Below are 24,439 nucleotides of genomic sequence, written 5' to 3'. Positions count from 1 at the left end.
TACACCAGTCGCCTAATAATTATAAGCAAATTGCTTTTCCCACCCCTACACCGCACCCCCCTCCCCTCCTCTCTCTCTCTCTCCTATTTAAATGACACTTTTATCCTTTTTCTTTGTTTTTTATTTTATTTTACTTATATATATATTTTTTTTAATTTTAATTAATTTTTATTTAGTTTTATTTTTTAAATTAATTTTGTTTATTATTTTTCCATTAATACTTATATATATATTTTTTCCAATTTTATTTAGTTTTATTTTTTAATCAATTTTGTTTATTATTTTTTATCAATACTTTATTTTTAGAATTTTATATAAATTTTATTTAGTTTTATTTTTAATCAATTTTGATCTATGTTAAAAATTATATAAAATAAAAAAATTTGATAAAAAAATTTGATAAAAAATAATAAATAAAATTGATTAAAGAAATAAAACTAAATAAAAATTAAATAAAATTTAAAAAAATAATATCGTATTGATGAAAAAATAATAAATTAAATTAATTAAAAATAAAAGTAAATAAAATTAAAAATATATGAAAACTATTTTTAAATAAAATTAATTTAAAAATAAAACTAAATAAAAATTAAATAAAATAAAAATTAAATAAATAAAAAGAAAATGATAGAAATGTCATTAGAATAGGAGAGAGAGAGGAAGTGGGAGGGGGCGTGCGGTGTCGGGTGGGAAAAGCAGCTCTCTAATTATAAAAGCAAGTGAACCTGTTTAATAAATGAATCTTAAATTGTTTCCTTCTTTTTCTTTTTTAGAATGCCCGTTTCTTTCTTTATTTTATGAACTAATAATATTTATAAATATGTGTGATCCTAAAAAACAGACAATGAGAATATTTTTTTTAGATTGCATTTAAAGTCACTTTATTCTCATTATTCTAAATTTAACCCTCTTTATTCTCATCACATCTGTTTATATATAAAACATTTGTGAGCAAATTGATTTTGCTTGTGCTTTTAGTTGGAGGGTAATATTAGAATGATCATAATCCCCTCTTTCCTCTTCGATATTACTCTCCTCTGATAGAATTATCGACTACAAGTTACCACATAAACTCTGTTAGTTATCCATAGTAGTAGTTTTAATATTGATTCACACTTTTTAGACTTCATATTATTATTTTTTCTCTATAAATTATCAAGCAATTCATTTGTGAACCATGTAAGTTATTTAGTTGGAGGTTGAATGGTGAGGTGAGGCAGATTTCAGGCACTTCACAGCCATCACTTAGAATTAGAATTAGGTTTACTAAAAATTATAGGAAAATGTTTTTAAAATGCCAAAAGACCTGTTGATATAAAATGCGCAAATAACATATCAAGCAAATAAAATGCAATACAATAAAATAAAGAATGGAAATAAAGAAAAATTTATGGAATAACTTTTTTAAAAAATGGCGGCAGTAGCCATGACCAACGACAGCGATGCATAAAAGTACAAAAAAGCATATTAAAAAGTAAAATATCGGACCTTTTAAGCCTAATATATTCAAAAGCATCTTTTATTAAATTTCTATTCGTTACCGGATAATTTGACAGGCAAAAGTCAAAAGATAGACGTGTCATTTTATTTTTTTATGGAAAATATATTTCATTCTATTAATCAGTCCTATATAATCATTCAATTATCATTAAATATTATTTGTTATTATTATTTTTTAATCTAATTTTTAGATCGATTAAATATATTATAATAATTACAATTTTATAATTGCTATATTTTCATAATTATTATATGAATTTCTATTATAAAAATTATAATTTCATCGATACAAATATACTCAACTGATTTACAAATTAAATAGAAGCTAATAATACTATAGACTAATTGAGTAAATTCAGCAAGTGTAGAACACGTAGATGAACGTCTTTTATGATAAAAATTAAAATGAGACATGATTTGAAAGAAAACAAAACGCCTCTAGATTTTTACACTAATTTGAGAGCGGATCTGCAGGTACATCAAGCGGGTGGACCCAATTCCTAGCCAGTGATAAACTGCCACATCGTAGGGTAATTGACGCGGTATTCAGCGGTGTATAAATGAGTTGGACGGACTCCAAGAGGAATCCCAAAAAAAAAATGTTACGTTAGTTTTAGTTTAACAGAGAAATCTAAATTTCATATTCAACCTTGAATTTGCATGAATCACTTTGAGACCATGGAGTACAGTGTCCCAAATGGACAGGCAAATGGAATTGGCATATACAAATCAAACCCAACCAAATCTAAGACAAATCCAGAGATTCTACTTTACAGTAATTATGCAATATGATCCTTAAATTTCTGTAAATATTTATTTTAATTAATTATACTAAATGAAACCTATCTCAATATGATATATATAAATATAAACTATATTAAATAAATTATATATACATATAATATATTTTTCTGACCACGGCCTTATAAACTGATTAACAAGTATAATCAGGTACTCAAACTTGTTTTAAATGACAATAGAAGGAAAGTCAAGGATGCGAGTGAAAAATCTCTAAAAAAGAGTGCTTGAAGCGAACAAAGTGAGGCGGAGGAGTTGGAAATAGAGAACGCACGTGAGCGAGCACGTGCATCGCCCCCTCCCTCGCCTTTCAAACGAGACACGCGATCGACGAAGGCTCCGAGGCGGAAGGCTCCGTCGTTCTCACTGTCGTTTCTCATCCCCACGCAATCGCTGCAGCGGCGGAGGTGGTTGGTCGGTCTGGGATCGGAGGTCGCGATTTCTAGATGGATCTGCTCCCCTCGGAGGCGCCCTCATCGGTGGGGCTGCGTCGGCAGGGGTTCCGCTCGTTGAAGCTGGTCAGCCTCGCCATGGACGAGCCACTCGGCGAGAAACCCGTCGGCGTGGACTACGGCGTCCTCGACAACGGCCTCACCTACTACGTACGGTGTAACCACAAGCCCCGAATGCGCGCCGCTCTCGCTCTAGCGGTCAAGGTCGGGTGAGTTCGATTCCGATCCATCTGCTGCTTTGTTGATCGATAGACGAACCCGTTATTTTACTATGGGTCGTGTGTATTGGCGCGATAACAACTCAGAGAGTTTTCATACCGGAAACTTTTGACGAAATCAACAATGCCCTCGATTATCCCTATCAATTGGAAGGGGATATGGTTAAATTAAGCAGGTAGATCAGTGTTTAGAACTTTAGATTCCCTCATGCATGGGATATATTCATTTATTCGAATCATCACTTAGCTCTTCCAATTTGTGGCCCATCCGCTAGTTCCTTCATTATATGTTCCTCGATTTACATATTTCTTGGTTGACTGTGCTTCTCTTTTCTCGGCAAAGGGTGAAAAACTTCTATACATCCATAAAACTGGCGATCAACATTTACTTAAGTGATGGTGGAGCCGACTGTTCCCCTATCAGAATCCAGGTTCCGTTATCACAGTTATATGGTGCTTATTCTAAAGTGGTTGCATCATGCTAGTGACCTCCACCTAAAAGCATTTTAATCTGAAAAGACTTGTCCACTTATACAAAACAGTTCTCAAGCCTCTATTGACAGAATAACCGTCTAGTTGACAATCCAAAATGCTCATATTCTCCTAGTAAATACTTAGTGACAATACAACTTCAATCAGTACGATTTGGCCGTAGATAGATTTAGTTGCCCTAATTACAGAATGCCATATTTGAACAAGTAAACGAGTCATAGCTGATCTCAAACATCATTGCATAATTGCCACAACTTTAAAATATGAACTTTTTAATCCCATGTCCCTGATTGACTGTTCTTCACTTCAACTCATCTAAATCAGTCCCATGCAATTTTCAAATGTTACTGAATACATTAATAATGCACATGCAGTTGATATTAAAAAACACAAAATATTTATAATGATAAAAGTAACTAATTTACAATATACAGAATATGGTAATTAATCCATCGGCTTCGTAGTTCTGCATAGAAAACATATACAGCAATCATATAATGCAAACACATACTAAAGCAATACCATGTAAAATAGGGGTTTTTTTGGTAACATGTATATAATTAATATCTAAAACATTTATCGCTTGCAAAAAGATATTTAAACTACAACTTACAAGTTCCATGTTACCACATTTAAAACTTGATTTAGTGTTTCACAATTACAAGAACCAGCCTTCTTTAGTGGATAAAAATAATAAAAGTACTCATTAAATTATAGTTCACCAAATGAACCAAACCAATTTTTTTCCTTCTTGCTGCATTGAGGGCCGCCCCCACATATGAACTCACCTAGGCACTAGAACTGCCTAAAGGGGCTGCATATTACATGTGATTGAGCTTCGTGTATAAAATATGTAGGAACTGGAAGAGGTCTTTAGGCATAGATCCTAGGATCATAAAATTGTAATTTTATAACATCTATATTACAGCTATATTTCGCATTTATCATTAACATATATATTAATTTTCAATATGTAGTATTTATCTGGCCAAGGTTGTTGGGAGTTGGGACTGAGATCCTACATAGAAACTGTGAGATTGGATCGTAGGTTTGTAAGATCCTAGCTCAATTTAGGTCCTACTCAACATCCCGATATTTGTAAGATCTGGATGACAATCTTGACTATAATGGAACGTTAGAAGGTTTCTTTTGAGGATTCTTGTCAAGCTGGATCATTTTGGTTAGTCTAGTGACGACTAGTTAGGCTTTCTACTCCTAATTGAAATCTTTTACATTTTACTTTCTGGGCACAGTTCATGATAATTTTTTTGGACATTATGGCAGCTCAGTTCTTGAAAATGAGGATGAACGTGGTGTGGCTCACATTGTTGAACACCTTGCTTTCAGTGCAACCAAAAAATATAGCAATCATGATATTATTAAGTTTCTAGAAAGCATCGGTGCTGAATTTGGTGCTTGTCAGAATGCTTTGACCTCTTCAGATGAAACCATATATGAATTACTTGTTCCAGTTGATAAACCTGACCTTCTGTCACATGCCATATCAGTTTTGGCTGAATTCAGTTCAGAGGTTTGACCATATTCCTTGCCTTCAGTGCTGTCTATTCCATTGTCTTCCATGATTAAGAATATATAAGCTTTATTAGGTTCGAGTTTCTGCTGAGGATCTAGAAAAAGAACGTGGTGCTGTTCTGGAAGAATACAGAGGAGGGCGTAATGCAACAGGCAGGATGCAAGATGCACATTGGATTCTAATGTTTGAAGGCTCAAAGGTATAACTCATCTTTTAATAAATTCCAAGCACATGGAATCACTTGTCCAATCAACTAATAATACCTTTCTATTGATGCTTCCTTCTCTTTCCCCCCTTGGGGTTCCACAAAATTAACTTTACTGGCAAGTCGTGTCTTAAACACATGCAACATTTTGTTTTGTTAGTGGAATGTGTTAATGTGTGTGAAAACAACAATTCATTATGGTTCACCTAGGACTATGATCACTAAGATGCATCCACACAAGTACTAAAACAAGCTTTCAGGAAAATAAAGTTAGTATGTATAGTTAGTTTGATTCCCAAAGTTTCAGACAACCAAATTCTGTTTGGAACTGTTTTTCACCCATTGAATGTTTATGCTGACAAGAAGAATATGGTTTTTTTTTTTTTCAATTTCGAAGTCTGAGTGTTGTATGATTGATGATCTCCAGAACTCAAAATTTGTTGAGTCTACTGTCGTCAAACATTGTGAACCATACTTTGTGATCTTACATTCTTACAATCCAAATTGACCTAAACTATCAAGACCCAAGTAGGATTTGATTTTGGCTAGGGTCTTACGAACCCATGATTCAATCCTATACTTCCTTACTGTTCCTAGCTTTCCATGGTTGGATTTTGATCCCAACAATCTTGACTAGATTAAACATATTTACATTCAATTAGACAATTTAATGATTGACATTTAGCATAGTAGATATTATTTTTTCATGTTATATTTAAGAAAAGTTTCAATTATATATTCATTTTCAACCCTAAGTAAATGAATCTTTTTAAACTATAATTATCAGTAATCTCTGGAAGTATCTACTTGCTATATATAGATGAAACACATTAGGAATTATGTTGGATTTTTCATACTATAAGATCACTTCATAGTTATGCTCCATGATATGATATGACAATGTTTAAATTATTTATGTAACTACTATATATAGAAAGTGAATAATACATATGATAAATTATGGCTGTCAAATATAGTCCTTAAACATTTTATTAATTGTAGGATATATCAGTCCATGATAGTCAAGATTGTGATCCATACTTTATGATCTGCGTTCTTGAAATCAAAATTGTTTTAAACATTCAAGACCCCAAGTAGGATTTGAATTTGGTTATCATCTTATGAACCTACAATTTGATCCTATGTTTCCCTAGAGTTTCTTGTTTGGATCTTTAACTCAACAACCTTGACTAGATAGAATATATTTACATTCAATTAGACAAAAATTTTCAATTTTATATGATTCTTTTTTAACTCTAAAAAGAAGAATCCTTTTTAACAATTGTCCTTGTCCTTCATCTTATATCATTTGCTGTTTGCTTTATATAGATGCTACATTTTATAATGAAACTGTATTTTTCATATTTTACTATATGAGTAATTGTTATTTGCTATATAGATGTTACACTTTGGGAATTACATTGTATTTTTCATATATTTGCTATATGTGTAATTTTAATTCTGTCGTTTAATTTGTGATATTGATACTATATATTGAAAGGTAATACATATGATAATTTATGAATAGTATATATAGTTCTTAAAAATTTAATTAATTTTAGGATCTACGATCCTATGCTCTGATTCTATGATTAGAGAATCTATGTACCTTTTTCCATTCCAAGGTAGGATACCAATCTCGACAACATTGTATTGTGTTCATGTACTAGTAATCTCAGACTGTTTGAGAAGTTTTAAAAAACAAGCACATACTTAACTCACTGTATAACTCTATTATATTATCAATTATAAGAATAAACCTACTCAGAAAAGTCATTCTGGTTCCTTTTGCCTACATTTTGTTACATGCTTCTTCATTACTTTTCATACAAGTGATTTATACTTTAGATTTGCTGCCTCATTATTCTTGTTTGATCTGTATTTTCCTTGCAGTATGCGGAGCGTCTTCCAATTGGATTGGAAAAAATTATTCGGACAGTTACTCCTGAAACTGCTAAGCAATTTTACCAAAAATGGTACCACTTGAGCAATATGGCTGTGGTTGCTGTGGGTGATTTTCCTGATTCCCAGGTCATTCTATTTAACAAATTTTCAGAACAATAATAAATGTTCACAAAAAGATAGCCCTTTCTTTTCTTTTTCCTGTTATTTGTCTTTTTTTTTTGTTTTTTTTGTGAATTTTTTTTCTCATCATTGTAGAGTGTTGTTGAGTTGATAAAGTTTCACTTTGGACAAAAGCTTTGCGGCAGTGTTCCTCACCCAGATATACCAGATTTCCCTGTTCCATCACATAACGAACCTCGTTATTCTTGCCTCGTAGAGTCTGAAGCTGCTGGAGTAAGTGTCTTTGAATCATTTAGTTCTTGTTTATATCTACATGTGTGCATGTGAATTGGTATCCACCTATGCATTTTAATTGTATTTCTAATGATGCTTCTATGATGACCAAACAATTTTATTTCAGTATGCTTCATAGTTTTCCTTCTCTTCTGTTGGCTAAAAACAGTCTGCGGTGATGGTCAGTTGTAAGATGCCTGTGGGCGAGATGCAAACTGTCAAGGATTACAGGGATTCACTTGCAGAGGCCATGTTCCATTGTGCTTTAAACCAGAGACTTTTTAAAATATCCCGCAGAAAAGATCCACCATATTTTTCTTGCTCGTCTGCTGCAGATGCTCTTGTTCGCCCTGTAAAGGCTTACATTATGACCTCAAGTTGCAGAGAAAGAGGGACAGTTGAGGCACTTGAGGCAATGCTGATTGAGGTGCATTATTGATTTGGCATCCTAAGATAGAAAAACTTAAATTTATCAATGAAATTCTTCTTTTTATGAATTTAGATAGGTAAGTACATCGATATGTTTATTTAAATGGTATTCTAATCACCTTTTTACCAGGTTGCTAGGGTACGCCTTCATGGTTTTTCTGAACGTGAAATATCCATTGTACGTGCTCTGATGATGTCTGAAATTGAATCTGCATACTTAGAGCGAGATCAAATGCAATCAACAAGTCTGCGAGATGAGTATTTGCAAGTAATTACGTTTGACTTTCTTGACTATCGTCATCTATGCCATTGTTGATTTATTTCCACACAATCCTGGCATTCCGTAAATGGTTTTATTCCGGTATCATTTAAGAGCTGTACAAATATTTTAAATTGTAATTTTCTTTGTTGCTTTATAGATGATGCAGACAGCTTCCCAACTGTTGGATAAGACTTCCGTTGTCCTGAGTGTCGTGTTCATGATTCCATAGATTGAGAGCAAGAATAGTCTATTCAAATATGTGAGAATAAATTCCAATGAAGTCATGGCTACAAACATGAATACACAGAGAGAAGATATTTTTTGTTTATTTTCTAACTGAAGAACGAAATAAGCAAGAGTAGAAAAATTGGGGGAAAAAAGAGAGAAGAATAAAAGAGAGGTCACAAGCAAATAACTGTAATTTTATGATTTGGAAAAATGATAAACACCATTTTAGGAGTCTTAGAACAAGACATAACAATCACATATAGACAATAATTGTGTCTAAATGAGTTAGGGTGGCAATTTGGGTTGGTGGTTCATACATGGGTCATGTCTCGTTGACCCACAACCCATTTAACCCCAACTTAAATCCAAATCATTTGATAAACCGGTTAAAATCCATCACTTAAATTGGATGAGGTTTAGATGAGTTGTAAATGGGTCATATAACACAACCTTTATAATTAAATGGGTCATAAATGAGTTGAATGACATAACCCATTTAACAAAAACAAATTTTAAATACAAATGCTATTGCAACTATTTTTAATTATATAAAAACTTTAAAAATATAATTGATATGATTATATATTACAATATATATGGTATTATACTATATATTTATAACTAATTTATTAGACTATATATTTATAGCTTATATAGATTACTACTAAATAACTAATTAAATATTTATATATTATAAACAGGCCAACCCACTTATCACCTATGCGATCTTATTATAACCTGAACATGTTTACCTCAAGCTCAAAGCCGCAAGGATCATGATATATAAATTGGCCATGCCCACTTTTGCCAATTTATGTTGAATTTGGATTATTTACTTCCGGTGCATCCAGGTTGATGTTGTTACCATGAGGTGCATAGGAAGGCACATGAGTTCCTTTGCCAAATGCATGACAGAGAGGTGCAAGGAAAGACACTCTACTTGTACATTGCTATGACATAGTCTAAGTGTCTTTATTTTGGGAGTGAGCCTCTCTTATATTTCATATGTGACGAATGAACCTCCTGTGCCATGATGATCATGGCTCAGGTGAACCTCTAGTGGTGCAGCCCAAGTCATCTTGCCTCACAAAAGAACATGTTTGACTTCTGGGTTGGGAGGAATGACATTGGATCTTTGCTTGAAGTGAGTCCAGTCACTGTCTTTGTTATAAGATGCATTGCGGGAAGCCACGAGTTGCTTTGCCAGATATTTTGATGGTGGCAAATGAAGGTTCTTTAGTTCCATATTGTTGTGTCCTTGCATTCCTAGTGCCCTTATATACAGTTAGCCTCGTCCGATTAGGCTAGTTCTTTTTTGTTCCTGCATAAGACAGCTTTCACAACTCACGACACTAATAAGATATTGGTAATCATTTATACTTGTTAGAAACTTAGGAAAATTTTAAAGTTTAGACTATGATATGTTTTTAAACCTATATCGCAAAATCCATGAAACAAGTAACTCAAACTCACTTCTGAAGGACCTTCAAGAGTGTACTGAGCTTTGCGTTGTGCTTGTACCAACTAATTTATTATATAGCAATCTGATCAGTGTTAATCCGTAGTATGCTTCTGGTATGGGTTGACCTATTACTTTGGTTGAGTTACTCAGTTACTTGAATATACATAAATATTCATGCATTCATGAGGGAAAGTGCTGCGACCTATATTGGTACTGACATGAATCAAGTATCCAACGATATATCTATTTTTGCAAACTTAATCTTATTTGACATTGAAAAAGGTGCTGATTTTCTTCCATTCATACCTTTCACAAGAAAATATATTGGAATGAGGCTTTCACAAGAATAATCTTGCATTATTTGGCCATTAGCTAGCATTAGATTAAGATGGCAGCCTGACTTTTAGATCCAACGATTCAAACTATGTTAATGTAAATGTTTCTCTTAAAATTCTATTTTTTCTCTCTCTAAGCTTCTTCTATATTATGATATATCCATGTTTTATTACTATCACACAAGGGAGTCTAATGTCTGCTACATGTTGAAAATTACAGCATTTTTTTCGCAAGGAGCCTGTTGTTGGTGTTGAATATGAAGCACAACTACAGAAGACTCTTTTGCCTCGTAAGTTCTTCATCTACAGTCATAGTTGACATTCATTCTGTATCCTTAGTCATTAAGCAAATTACTGTTCATGTTATTACTTCCTTTGTCAAACTATTCTATATTTGTTTTAATCATCATTCATCTTTTGCAAAGTTCTCATTGCACCAACATGCCTCATTTTTTTTTTTGTTTTCTTATTGACATGTTGCATCTTCCTATACATTACATTACCATAATGTAGCTTGGACAACATTGCCAACAAAATAACTGTTATGGGTTCTGCTAATGGTATCCTATAATTGTTGAACAGAAGAAGAATGTATAAACAGTGAATTATTGGCTGGTGCATGCTATTTACTTTTCTGAATCACAAACAATAACATTACATTATTGATGGCTTAGTGGTTTTGATTTTTTGGAGTCACAAACAATGACAAGTGGCACATAAGGATAAAACCATAGTTAATCTGGAATTCTGGATCACTAATGCTGTGCAGGTGTAGGTCTTTTCTGATATCCTGTGACTGCATTCTCTACAAACTTGCATGAAAGTTCACTTCAACTATTCTGTCACTATTATTAATTTCATGTAGAATGCTATCTTTGTGGATAGTTGGTGTTCTATCTTTATGATGACAATTATAGCTTGCGTTTTTTGATATTGGCACTGATGGTGCAAATATTTCAAGTTGCAGCAGTATGGCCTGCACAAGTTTTGATTACCCAGAAATGGGCCTTAGGCCTCATGAGGTCTTCTAACATCTTTTTGAGAAAGATAAATCATGTGTGTCTCATGTGCATGCTTTTCTCAAAAATCGGAGGAATAATTTCTAAAGTCAAGTTTAGTATGTTTGAGAACTAGAACAACTTTTTATGAGCCTTGTTTTTGATGTTTTATTTTTTTGTGTATGATGTTAACAGATTATTGAGTTTGACAGAAGGAAGACATTATTTTATCCAAATATTGGGATATTTTATGAAGTCTTAAACTATGCAAACGGTCCTATAAGATACAAGGAAACAAAAGGAAATGAATTTTCCCTCTAAATTTTGAAATCCCAGCTACATTTATATACTGGAGCCTATTCTGATTCTAGGAAACCACTATATTTTAATTGGTGATAGATGACATGCCATGCATTCATTTATATCTGGGATGCATCAACTGATGCTTGCATTGTTATGAAGTGGTTCTTTTGCTGCCTCTTTATTTAGTGCCTCTTTCTCATACATCTTATCCTTTGTTTAAAACATTCCATAAATGTGTTACAGACATCTCTACGGCTGAGGTATCAAAATTTGCTGCAAACTTCTGTACAACTTGCAGCTGTGTCATCAAAATTGTTGAACCTCGAGTTGGTGCTACATTAGACGACCTTAGGGCTGTTGTACTGAAAGTCAACACTCTGGAGGAGGAAAGAAGAATACCTCCATGGGACGATGAACATATTCCTGAAGAAATTGTTGCAGAGAAGCCAAATCCAGGGTAGGCACTGACCATCCTGGCTGTGATTTTTTTTTTTTTTGACTTAATTTCCTTGCACTTACAGTCTATTTTGTTTTAGTTGTTTTATTTTCACTGGATATCCCACTGCCTAAGAGTGTGTTAGGATGGTCAAATAGATGCTAGTATGGTAGGATCTTGTATTTTCAAATTGCAGTGTTCTAGGTTCTACTATGGCTACTCTTACCCATTCTTTGAAGAGTGCCCCCTGATACTAGATGCCTGTAGGTTATGAATTAACTTGCTTTATTTCATTTAGGACCTTTTCTGATTATAAGAAATCTAAAAAGTTACTTGGACCATCTATAGATACGGGTCAAGCAATGAGCTGGAGTAAAATTACAAATTGCTCTTCTAATGTCTATTTTGAAACATTTTTGCCCGATTCACTTTTTTGGACTATAAAGCTTGTGACGATGTATGAATTAAGGTACATTATACACTGATTTATTTTTAGTTTTAGTTCTTTATGATATTTGCATTGGAATGCCATCATTGTTTTAAGTTGTGAGCAAAAATTTCACATTCACATGATCATTAATCTGCGAGACTCCTTCGAATTTGATTCATCTTTGCAAGCCTTGGCATGAGTTTTATAATCACTATGTTAACATGCTTTTGAAAGTTTATGATTCTCCACTATGTATTAACATTTAAGCTTTTTGGCATTTATTTCCTTGTGTTATCTCAAATCAGTGACCATCATTTTTGCTGATGCTAAGCGCCTTTGACAAAATGTTTTATCAATAATTTTCATTTCACTTTCACTGAAAAGTCTTTTTTTTCCCACCAGGAGCATCATAAATCAGAAAGAGTTCTCAAGTATTGGTGTCACTGAATTGCTTTTATCTAATGGAATGAAGGTCTGCTATAAATGTACTGACTTTCTCGATGATCAGGTACTGGTCAATCTATTTTCTGGCTTTCTAATCTACTACATTCAATTTTAGGGGCAGATCATATTGTACTGTCTTCAGGATGATCATCAAACTAGATGTGCGATAACCATCAAATAACTGATTAGACAGATGGTACCCAGGAACTTGCTTGCAGATGGGAATTGTCATCTCTGAATTTTGTCTAAATATTTGACTGTGAGATCGTGCTAAATTCTTGTAGGACATACATGTTTGAAGCTTCTTACACTTTTTTGCATGTGTAGATTGAACATTAGCTTGTTATAGTTTTCTAATTAGGAAAGTGTATGAGGGTCAGTAGAAAAAACTGAGAACATATTTTTTAAAAAGTTCAGGCATAATTTTTCTTGTTGTTTTAACAGGATTATGAATTACCAATAATTTTTCCATTTCATTGAAACCAATTTGTAGATTTGCTATTAAATATGGAAACAATTTGTTGTCTTAAGCAAACAAGTATTTATAGTGCTTTGAGATGATAAAGTAGATTAAGTTAAAATGGTATGAACATATTCAAAGAAAACATAGACAAATTGACTTAATGAAAGTTATCAGCAAAGCCATGTTAAGGTAGGCCAAAGAAAACATTACAATATCAATTGCTATTTCTGGGGATGTGACCTCGCACAAAATTTCATGGAGTGGGGCTTTTTGCATGTTATATATTTAGATTCTTCTCTTTTACAACTTTGAAAGACTATTAATTAAAATGCTCATCTGAGTCAGCTTTTTTCTATATATTTTAATTGACGCCCCATTTAACTGAGGCAACTACCTCAAGAGATATATGAATAGCTTCACCGCTATTCACGATTGAGTTTAATTCTTAATAATGTGTTTATTTGGTATATAGCTTCTGTAAAATTTGGCGATAGAAAATATTATATTGCCTATCATTGTTGGCAACCATTACACAGTTATAAACTGACTCTTGATAAAATTCTAAAGCTTGAACTACTAATGTGAATTAATGTGAGACTAGATCTAATAGATGTATCACCCTATTAATATAATATCTTTATTGCTATTCCTCAAGTTGGAGTATAAATACTATCTATGTCCAAGATTTTACAAAAACCAGAGAAAGTCTCATAAGTGAAAAGTATAGACTAGACTCTACGTCTAATTTTCTAATGAAAAAAATACCTCTGATAATGAATTATGAAGAGAAGATAAAAAAAAAAAAAAAGTTGCTTAGCTAAATAATTAAGAATAACAATTTCAATTTGAGGGTTCGTGCTATTTAGTTAATATATCGTGGATGTTCAAGATGCAGTATGACATCTCTTCATTTCATCATCTCTTAAGACGGATATTACTTTCAGTACAAGCACATTTTTACCTTTCTCTGCTGCATGCCATATTGTTTGTTAGGTTTCTTAGTAATTCTTTTGAGTTGTGTCTTGGTCTAACTTATGTGTATTGCTCTATCAGATATTCTAAATTGATCAGTTGTATATTTATTTGTTTGAATGTCCAAAAAATATTTAGAAAATTTTATCAAATAATATTATTTGGCATTTTACAAGAAACATGGTGTAAGAGCAAATTCATACAAGATATGATTTGAAACTTCAAGAAAAAGTCATCATCTCTTGAGACAGATATTACTTTCAGTACAAGCATGTTTTTACCTTTCTCTGCTGTATTTCATTGTTTGTTAGTAATTCTATTGAGTTGTGTCTTGGTATCACTTATGTGTATTGCTCTATCAGATATTCTAAATTGATGAGTTATATATTTATTTGTTTGAATGTCCAAAAAATATTTAGGAAATTTTATCAAATAATATTATTTGGCATTTTACAAGAAACATGGTGTAATACAAGATATGATTTGAAACTTCAAGAAAAAGATTTTGATTATTCAATACCATTTAATGGGTAGTTTCATTTTTATTACATTTTTTTCAACTTAATTTTTTTTTTGTTTTTTATTACTTGCAGAATAATTCTTCAATTAGGTTTTTGGTATTGTCTTTACTCTTTCCTAACTTTTTTCTATAATTATTATTTAATCAGGTTATTTTCACTGGTTTTGCATATGGTGGATTATCTGAATTGCCAGAAGATGAGTATATTTCTTGTTCAATGGGATCCACTATTTCTGGGGAAATTGGTATTTTTGGTTATAAACCTTCTGTGCTAATGGATATGCTTGCTGGTAAGCGAGCTGAAGTCAGTACAAAGGTTGGAGCTTATATGAGAACTTTTTCCGGTGATTGTTCACCTACTGATTTAGAAACTGCATTGCAGGTTTGTTTTTTTTTGGTTCTTCGTGCATTTTGATAATTTGCATATAGGTGTAGACTTGATAGCTGTTAATTTGAATACGTCAAATTTGTTCATGAATTTCAAATGCACCAAGCATTTAGATAAGTCAAGGTTTGTTCAACTATTGACTATTAGTGTTCTTCATGAACAGTGTGTTGATTGCTTTGTTGAAATGGAGAGATAGTTTCTGTTAGTTAATTGGTAATATGACATGATATAAGTCATGTTTTCTATTTATTTATTCACATATTTCTTTTTATTCTAGCATACAAGATTAGAAACTTGTCTGCACAGCTGAGATTATGCCTGTGAAAGTTTTCTTCTTTTTTTCAAGTATTGTCTTATATTTTAAAATAGTTGCATAAATAAATTTGCTTGTTTGGTGCTTTATCCGGATTACTAGTGAAATTTTCATCCCAATAGAGATCTATATTTTTCCAAGAATATTATAATTATGATAGTTTGATTAGTAGAAGAGCATTTGGCCAAATTTGGAATCATTAACTTCTGTGGTTAAATTTTTATTTCCAAATTTTTCTGGTCTTATTAATCTGGCCATATTTATCATGGGGAAAGTGTTAGTTTGATTACTGTCATTTCAATTTTTATTTTAGAAACAATTATATTAAATCTTGTTATCTGTAAAATACATCTCATGTGTTTGTTGAACTCCATGTGCAGCTTGTTTATCAGTTGTTCACTAGAAAAGTTGTTCCAGGGGAAGAAGAAGTTAAAATAGTAATGCAAATGACAGAAGAAGCAATTCGAGCCCAAGAAAGGGACCCATACACTGCATTTACCAATCGCCTACGAGAAATCAATTATGGGAATTCTTACTTTTTCCGTGTATGCATGAATGCACTATTTTCCTTCTATTTTTTTTCTATGTTTGATATATTCTCTCATGATGTTCCACTCGTTGATGCAGCCAATTCGAATAAGTGAACTAAAGAAGGTGAACCCCATCAGAGCATGTGAATATTTCAATGACTGCTTTAAGGACCCATCCATTTTTACTGTTGTTATTGTTGGAAAATTTGATCCAACAATCTCCATTCCTTTAGTGTTGCAATATTTGGTAAGAGTGCCACACTTTATACAACATCAGCTTGTGGCATTGCCAAAATTATTATTATTTTAATTTTGTTGCTTTACGCAGGGTGGAATACCAAAGCCTTCTGAGCCAGTTCTAAAATTCAACCGTGATGATCTTAAAGGCTTACCTTTTAAGTTCCCAGCTAAAATCATTAGGTTAGTATATCATTATCTTCAAATGGTAATTTCCCTCATTCTCTTAGAATTTGAAAATGCAAGCAAGATTGACTGCATTTTCCTTGCAAGATTTTGCATCTCAAAAAATTTTCAAATATATTTGCACGGCAAACTGACAAGTCTTTTTCTCCTGTAATCTAGCATCGTTATCCACTAGGTTTTGACTTGTTGACTTTCTTGGTACTTAGAGAGGTAGTCCGGAGTCCCATGGTGGAGGCTCAGTGCTTCGTCCAGTTGGCCTTCCCGGTGGTGCTAAAAAGTATATCAATGGTAAGAATTCTCCAAAGTATAATTTTCTCTGTAAACTTAATTTAATTGAATTTCATTTCATTGTTCTGAAGATGGAAGAGATTCACTGTGTCGGATTTCTGAGTAAACTCTTAGAGACAAAGATTATGCAAGTTCTTCGGTTCAAGCACGGGCAGGTATTTCGTCTACCATTTTAGACTCATCTGTTTGACTTTTAGCTGGTTTGGTGTTTTTCTTTTTGTGAAGATGTTGGGCTTACTTACCCTTTTGATGCTTCAGATATACTCTGTGAATGTTACAGTCTTTTTGGGTGGTAATAAACCTTCAAGAACTGGAGATGTCCGAGGTGATATCAGTGTATATTTCTCATGTGATCCAGACATCTCATCCAAGCTTGTAGGTGTTTCATTATCTTTTGAATATGTTGTTGAGGGAGGTACTGCAAGTGCATTTTTTAAAACTTATTTAACTCGTGGATTCAGGTTGATCTAGCACTGGAGGAGATATTATATCTACAGAATCAGGGTCCATCTGAACAGGACGTATCAACTGTTCTAGAAATTGAACAACGAGCACATGAAAATGGTTTGCAGGTTGGTTTACACTATCATTTCAACCAATATTATTTAGCATCATGGGTATCAACCAATACTATGGAATTGTTGCAGGAAAATTATTATTGGTTAGACAGAATACTCCGTAGTTATCAGTCAAGGGCATATTTGGGAGATGTATGTGACTCATTCGAGGTAAGCAATGTATACTGATTCTACCGTCCATTACAATATTTAATTCATTAGTTGTCAATTATCATCCATTTATAATACTTGTTATTTTTCTCCATTGTGATCTTGGCCCATCTCAGTCCCTTGCTATAAGCTGTCTTAACCCACTGGTTATGCAGATTCAAGATGAAGGGCGCACTAAAGTTAGGAAAACTCTGACACCATCAACCATGAAATTGGCACTACAAAAAATCTTGCCTTTTCCATGCAAAAAACAATACACGGTAGTTATTCTTATGCCGCAGATACCCCGCCTGAAAATTTTGAAGTCCTTGCTCCTATTGAGCTCCAATGGATTCAGTAGAGATGTAAAGGTTTGGCATTTTCTGAACTTGCAGATAAATTCTTTCTGTTATTTTTCTAGGGTTTTCATGTTAGGCTCTACATAACTTTTCTCCATACTATCAGATACTAATTCTAAATACCTGTGCTTCTTCTCATGACTTCTTATGGTACTGTATTGTCTTGCTATATCCTCGAACTTTCTTTGAGTTTATTCAACTTCCTTGAGACATTTAACAGGAAATTTCCAAAAAGCCTGTATGCATTTCTTCAAATCTCCTCTCCATTTGAAGATTGAGTGGTGGAAATGGAGACATGCTTTTGGAGCTTTATGTGATTGTCATGCTCCTATTAGTCTTAAATAATTTTTGTGGTTAATTCACCGTGATTTATGTATTGGAGTGTTGAACGATTTGGAAGCAAACAATTACAAAGAGTTAATGTAGCGGAGATAAGAATGATAAGATGGATAAATATGGTTTACTAGAAAGGATACAAAGAAAGAAAAAATATATATATTTGAACAATTAGGTGTATGCCATATAAGATGGAAGAATCATTCAACAAATGAGAGCCAAAAAGCAATCCATCTTATTATACATGGAAATGAATTAGGAAAAGAATAACCACCATATGATAGCTATACTAACTTTGAATTGGCCTAGTAGTTTTTCTAATTTTCAATTTGGTTTCACTTTTTGTTTACCAAATTGTTGGACTGGACCTCGTCCACCCCTATTATTGAAACCCCATGACAAGTTATTGTGGATTTAGTAGTTTTCCGTTAGTCGTTTTTGTTTCTCTCTGCATACTCGACTCAAATTTAGTCTCATTCATTGAGTTAATCTAATCTGGTGGGACGTTTCTGCAGATCTTTGCCAAATTGTTAAACTGAACCATGTCCATCCCCTAAGTTTTCAGTTAATCCTTTTCATCTCTACATTCTCAACTCGAAGATAGACTTTTCAGTCTTCTCCACTACATGAATTCAATCCCATCATGCCATGCATGATTAATTGTTTCATCACTTAGATCTCATTAACCGAGTTAGTTTAATTTGGTTCAATGTTGCAGATTTTGGCCGGTGCTGCAGGTGCATTGGTTTTGGCCGTAAGTCTTTGGAGATATTCGCGGAGTGCTTTAAAATCGTGAAACTTGCGTCCAGACTGCACTGGTCAGTACCAAATTTATAAAGATCGAAAACTGCAGGTTTGTCGATTCCATATGATCTATTTAACACTTAGTATGGTCAAAACGAGGGGTTTTGAATCCATACTACTACTTGTAGATGCTATCGCCCTCTCCTGTATGAGCATGTCAAAGTTTATTGTTTCAATTTTTTTTTCTTTTGCCTGCATATTTGAAGGATTGAAAGGTCTTAAATACCTCAATACGCCATCAATGTACACTTATCCCTCTTTTACTCTTGTTTGTTCGATTACCGAATGAAAAATAGTAAACTTTCTGTTTGATAACAACTTCATATCTACGTTTTAAGCTAGAACTGCTTAACTTGGATTTATATAAACGTGAAACTTGATTTTACTTATAAAGTTTACATGCGTCTTTCGTAGTGCTCTTATTGATATCGTTAGTCCACTTAATGGTAAGCACGTGATATTACTAACGGTATTGGTGGTCGGAGGAATAAATATGAGTTTGGAAAATTTTTGAGGTGTTTTTTTTTTATAAAAATTTGGAACTGAGGAATGTCTTAAACTAGACACGTGAACTTTAGGTAGTTAAATGAAATTTCTCTTTAGCTAAAAGGGAGCTTCGTTATATTACTCAGCAAATTTTACTAATATTTAAAAATTTTTAAAACCGAGAATCATCTAGTTAGATAAGAAGATTTGATTGTCGTTGTTTGTAAATTTTTAAGAATGAAATTAAATTTTCTAATAAAAATGGAGATTCATGACACGTTGAAAAGTGTTTTCAGTGTAATCCTCATAAAAAGTGAACAAAGGGAGTGTTTAGTAGATACGAGACAGCTGACAATAGATGCTTTCTTAGTAGTTTTTCGAACTAGTCATCAAAAAGGCAAAAATATTGTTAGTATTTGGATACTAAGGAAAACTCTCTCCCCTTCAATTGAACCAGTGTTCGCTTGGGGAACTCAATGGCTCCCTCATTTGTATGTCAGGTTTTGTAACAGCAGCAGGAGTTAGCAGGAAGGATAGATACCATCAATCCATGCGGCAAAAAGGTCAATGTATATGGCAGAAATGCTCTAGAATGCAAGGAAAGAAGAGTAACCACAAGGGATCTGAAATGAGTTCGACAGAGCAAAATCATTGTCTTTTTAATTTCAGAAACAAGAACAAAAAAGTTAAGAATGTGCTTATTCATTTTTCTCCCAATCACCCAATCTTCCAGCCGGATCATAATTTGTGAAGAGCCGGAACTCGTTGCCAAGTTTGTTGGTGTGCTGAGGCCTGAAACCACAAGGGTGTGCATTCAGTAACCTTGCAGCTCTCTCCTTTTGAATGGCTCCTGCTCATAAACACAACACAAGGAAGATTTAGAAAATTCAGAGAGCGAACCAATTGTCAAATTTTCTATGAATAGGGATGAAAATCCAATTTCAAATGGCATGTTTTCTGAAGCTCACCTGCAGATCTAATTGACTTTTTACTAGATCCAAAAAATAACGCAAGATAATCACATGATACAATGTAATTCACAAAATTAGTATAGCTTTTCTTGCAAAGCTGATGACAATAGTTGTACTGAAAATGCAACTGTAGAGCTATTTTGGCTTCAGTTACAGAGAGCAATATCAACACCAAATACACTTGATGATGTCAGTTATACCAAAATCAGCAAAGTTTTTAAGACACTAACAATGTCTATGTTGCCAGCATGAGAGATGATTACTTCATTATACTGACATTTTTAGCAGCTTTCAACCAATTCTAAATGAAGATGACATGAGATGCATATATTTCACATATCACCCATTACAACCAAGAGGCAATTATACTCTGAAAAGAAAGAGAAGGCAATGATGAAGTTAAGGGACTGAGTCAATTAACAACTTATATGTTCTGGGAAAAAAAATCAAACATGAGACAATTTATAAAATTATAATGATAGCACTTTCTATTAATGTTGAAGATGTGCTATGAGCTTTCAAAGAAGGATTATATATTGGAGAGTATCAAGCTCCTGAAAATTCTTATGGAGTTGAACTGAAAAGTTTTGGATTATCTCAATGGTTTTACTGTCCCCTTAGACCCTAAGGAATATCCATCCTAATACCGATGAGCATGAAATTCTTTTTGGGGATTAGATACTTCATATCTAGGCATATACAACTCAGTAAATTGGTTCTAAAAGTTTGCTAGAATTACATTTACATACAGCTTTTTGTTGAACAGAAAATTGAGCGACAAGTTGGCATGTTGAACTCAAATGATTTCAGCAATCAGTAGACTAGAAACTTTTTGTTTCTTGTGGAAACATAGGTGTGCTTAACATGAAAACTTTTGGACTGAGAAACTAAGGCATGGTGAAATTGCTTAAGAAACACAATATTCAAATCTATGCAGTCTCAGGGTAGATAGGTAGCATAAGAGAAAACTAGAAGAATACAAAGTATCGTTAGAAGGCAAGTTATAATTACCTGTGAGTAACAGCAAAAATGAATCATTTGGGTGGGCCAGTAAGAAAATTGTTTGGGCTACTTTCTCCAGGCATTCCTTGCTCTGTAGCAAATTAAGTGTTTAAAAACATGTGTTAACTACTGCAGGGCTCAAGTAGTCAAATCATTCAAACAAATATCTGATCATGAAAATCTGGCTTGCAAAGTAAAAGAGAGAACTGTCAGTATGACCAAGACAAATGTGATAATGACCTCTCAATCATCTGTTGCAAAGAGAAAAGGTTACAAAGATGTTGAAAGGAACGATTTAGACAAAGGACATTTGGATTGCAACATACTTTCTCAGCTTCAATATATTTTAAACTATAAAGTTGCACTGGAATTCCATGTTCTCGCTTACCAGATAAGGTGGATCTGCAACAATAATTTGATAGCCGTGTTTTAATGATGAAGGCAGCTCCTCTGGCTGATTGTAGTCATAAAATGCAAAATCACTACCATATTGTCCAAACCGTTCATCATACTCAAGCAATTTTGTGGGGATGCTAGGATCTATTTTCTGAAGAAAAAAAATAATCAGAATGAGTATCAATTTTAGAGTTAGAAGATTAATAATGTTTCAAAGACAAGTATAATGGTTCCATATGAATGTTGATTCCCCTTTTCAAAAATCAATAGGGAACTAAAAAGTATAATTCAATAATAATATGATTTGGGGAGTATCTATTAAAAATAATATTGTGTGTACACCTTGAGCAAGATTCTGTGCTACTACTTGTCAAATATGATAAAAGTCTGTTTTTGCAGCTTATTATTACCTCCATGAAAAGCAATTCTTCCAAATTAACTGAAGAAAAAATATTACAAGCAACAGTATAAACACTGCATAATTTTAGTGGAGGTGGATAAAATTTATTATTACAGTTAAAAGAGAACAACTATATCTGTATATATGACTATGTCACACCACTCGATATACCCCATGTGGAACTAATAGTATTATACCACATACTAAAATTGACATAGAGGTTGACAAATTTTGATGGTGAATGCTGTTAGCTAGTAAACCATCATTAAGAAGGTTTGTTGAGCACGCACGACTGCAATTGAAGATGAGTGCATATGATTGCACCAACCAGGGTGCAACTTGGTTCCATCCAATGAGCCTAACTAGCAACCATGTGCATCACTTCTGGAGGATGGACAAGACAACCATGCAAGGTAGTGATGATAGGGTTTTGATCCTGTTGTCAAGTTGGGGAGAGTGGACAACAGAGCTTGGAGCCTAGGAGCGAAGAAACAAAGTGCAGAAGTGGAGAAGCTTTAGCAGGTGAGAGAATAAAGAGGAGATCCGAGGGAGATTTGTAAGAAGGGATGAAAGAATTTTGTTGTGGGTATGGAGGGAAAAGTAGTGCCTTTACATCAAACCCAGAATCTCCCTCTAATAGGAGATCGGAAGAGATTTGAATCGTTTGTTTTCCTCTTGTAATGTTAAATTTATCTGATGATAAAGCACATTCTTTACTTGTCTGTGAGGTTCCATTCGATGCTAAACATCTAGAAGTTTTAGTTCCTTGGATCTATGATAAGACAAATTATGGTGGTTTAGCTTTTCTTAGTGGTGTTAAGGTTGAGCCTCTTACATACAAACACCTCAAAAGAACTTCCCTCTCTCTCATCACATTTTTCTTGACCACCTCTTGGAAATATACTTTCAATAACAACCATAAATTTCTTGGTCAATCCTACAATTACCTGACACTTTCTTTCTTCTAGGTTTTTCCAAGATAAATTGTATATATATACAATAAAAAAGATGATAGTTTTCTTTTGGGTTTCTCTATAAAGAAACCCATTGCAGCTAGAGAAGGAGAAACTTACCAAGAAACATCATTCACAAAAGACTCAAATTACATGAAATATAGAAAATTCAAAGAAAAAGTTAACACAATGGAGTCTCATCTTTTATCATATTGTGAAAACCTAATACAGCTAACACTTAGATTCCATCATAAATGCTTCTTCATGTTAAAAATTCATCAAAAATGCCTCTTTATACTTCTCATATTAACTTTATAAGATCCCACAAAAAATCTATTAGTAAAATACTACAACCAAATTATAATTATACTTCTCGTACTAACAAATCAACATCAAACAATCAAAATCTATCATTGTCCACAATAAAGTTCAATTTTTAACTGGTATACCATCGTCTAGAGAAAGGAGAACCGACCTTTAGATAAGCATAAACTGTGGGGCAAGCGATGCAGGCGACGGGCGACGAGGTTGACCGATGCAGAGCCCTGATCTCTTCAACGAGCGTCTCCGCCGTCTCCCGGTCGTACCAGAACTGGCTCAATCTCCAGTCTTCAGTCACCAGTCTCACCTCCTCCGAGTCGCCGCCTCCTTCTCCTCCTCCCGCCTCGCTGAGGGAGGACTGCTCGCTGAGGAATTCCCTGAGTGCTTGCAGAGCATGCGAGCTAAGAGCCGGAGGATCGTCATCCTCCTCGCTCCACGCTTGGTGGGCGGCTTGGTTCGCCATCGATGCCTTCTCCATTTCGGTGGATATTTTAGGAAAGCCCGCTTTGCGCCGCAAGCGCAGCAAGCCGTGGCTTTCTTCTCTTCAGGGAGCGCGAGCAGGGGCATTTTAGGAATAAAACTTGTAAAGTTATTTTCAGGGAAAAAATCATTTCGGCCCAGAGCATTTTCACTTTGGAATGCTCTAAATTTTTAAAATTTTATTTCAACACACAATATATTTCTCCAAAAACACGGAGACCAAGTGGAGTTTTTTTAAAAAGCCTACTTACATTAAAAATTTTAAGGTTCACCTTTTTGTTTTTCTCTCCAACTATTTCTCTTTAAAAAAAGACAAATTAAAGAATAAAATTTTTTAATTAATTTTTATTAAAAAAATATTGTCTTTATTTAACAATTAAAAAGGCAATTTTATTATCATTTCTATTCCTTTATGACCTTTATGCAAAGAGAGCCCAAACATTAATTACTTCACGCTTGCAAGCGTACCTTCCCCAAACCCCCCTACCGTAAAAGTATTTTCC

At 33.6% G+C, this 24,439-nt stretch overlaps 2 protein-coding genes across 2 annotated transcripts; one reads left to right on the top strand and one right to left on the bottom strand.

Annotated features, from left to right (window-relative positions):
- The first annotated feature begins 2,704 nt into the window (after positions 1–2,704).
- On the top strand, positions 2,705–19,190 carry LOC141839093 (zinc protease PQQL-like). The gene is made up of 21 exons (XM_074726755.1): positions 2,705–2,959; positions 4,745–4,991; positions 5,068–5,193; positions 7,093–7,230; positions 7,360–7,497; positions 7,667–7,924; positions 8,057–8,194; positions 10,434–10,503; positions 11,758–11,971; positions 12,783–12,888; positions 14,928–15,161; positions 15,861–16,025; positions 16,108–16,257; positions 16,339–16,430; positions 16,640–16,721; positions 16,793–16,876; positions 16,980–17,096; positions 17,183–17,293; positions 17,369–17,449; positions 17,605–17,799; positions 18,842–19,190. Exons 1-21 carry the CDS (start codon positions 2,745–2,747, stop codon positions 18,917–18,919), a joined length of 3,039 nt encoding a protein of 1,012 aa, XP_074582856.1. The 5' UTR covers positions 2,705–2,744; the 3' UTR covers positions 18,920–19,190.
- Positions 19,191–20,012: 822 nt separating this feature from the next.
- LOC141841420 (uncharacterized) lies at positions 20,013–23,994 on the bottom strand. Its single transcript, XM_074729594.1, has 4 exons — positions 23,611–23,994; positions 21,775–21,933; positions 21,396–21,477; positions 20,013–20,263 (listed from the first exon to the last, which is right to left on the bottom strand). The coding sequence occupies exons 1-4, from the start codon at positions 23,932–23,934 to the stop codon at positions 20,112–20,114; spliced, it is 717 nt and encodes a 238-aa protein (XP_074585695.1). The 5' UTR covers positions 23,935–23,994; the 3' UTR covers positions 20,013–20,111.
- Between the last annotated feature and the right edge of the window lie 445 nt (positions 23,995–24,439).

This window comes from Curcuma longa, chromosome 11 (assembly GCF_044706935.1).
Source record: "Curcuma longa cultivar G26 ecotype Majalengka, Jawa Barat chromosome 11, ITB_CL_G26_1.1, whole genome shotgun sequence".
NCBI classification, from domain to species: domain Eukaryota; kingdom Viridiplantae; phylum Streptophyta; class Magnoliopsida; order Zingiberales; family Zingiberaceae; genus Curcuma; species Curcuma longa.
Note: the sequence above shows the minus strand (reverse complement) of the source record. Positions and strands in the feature narration are given on the sequence as shown.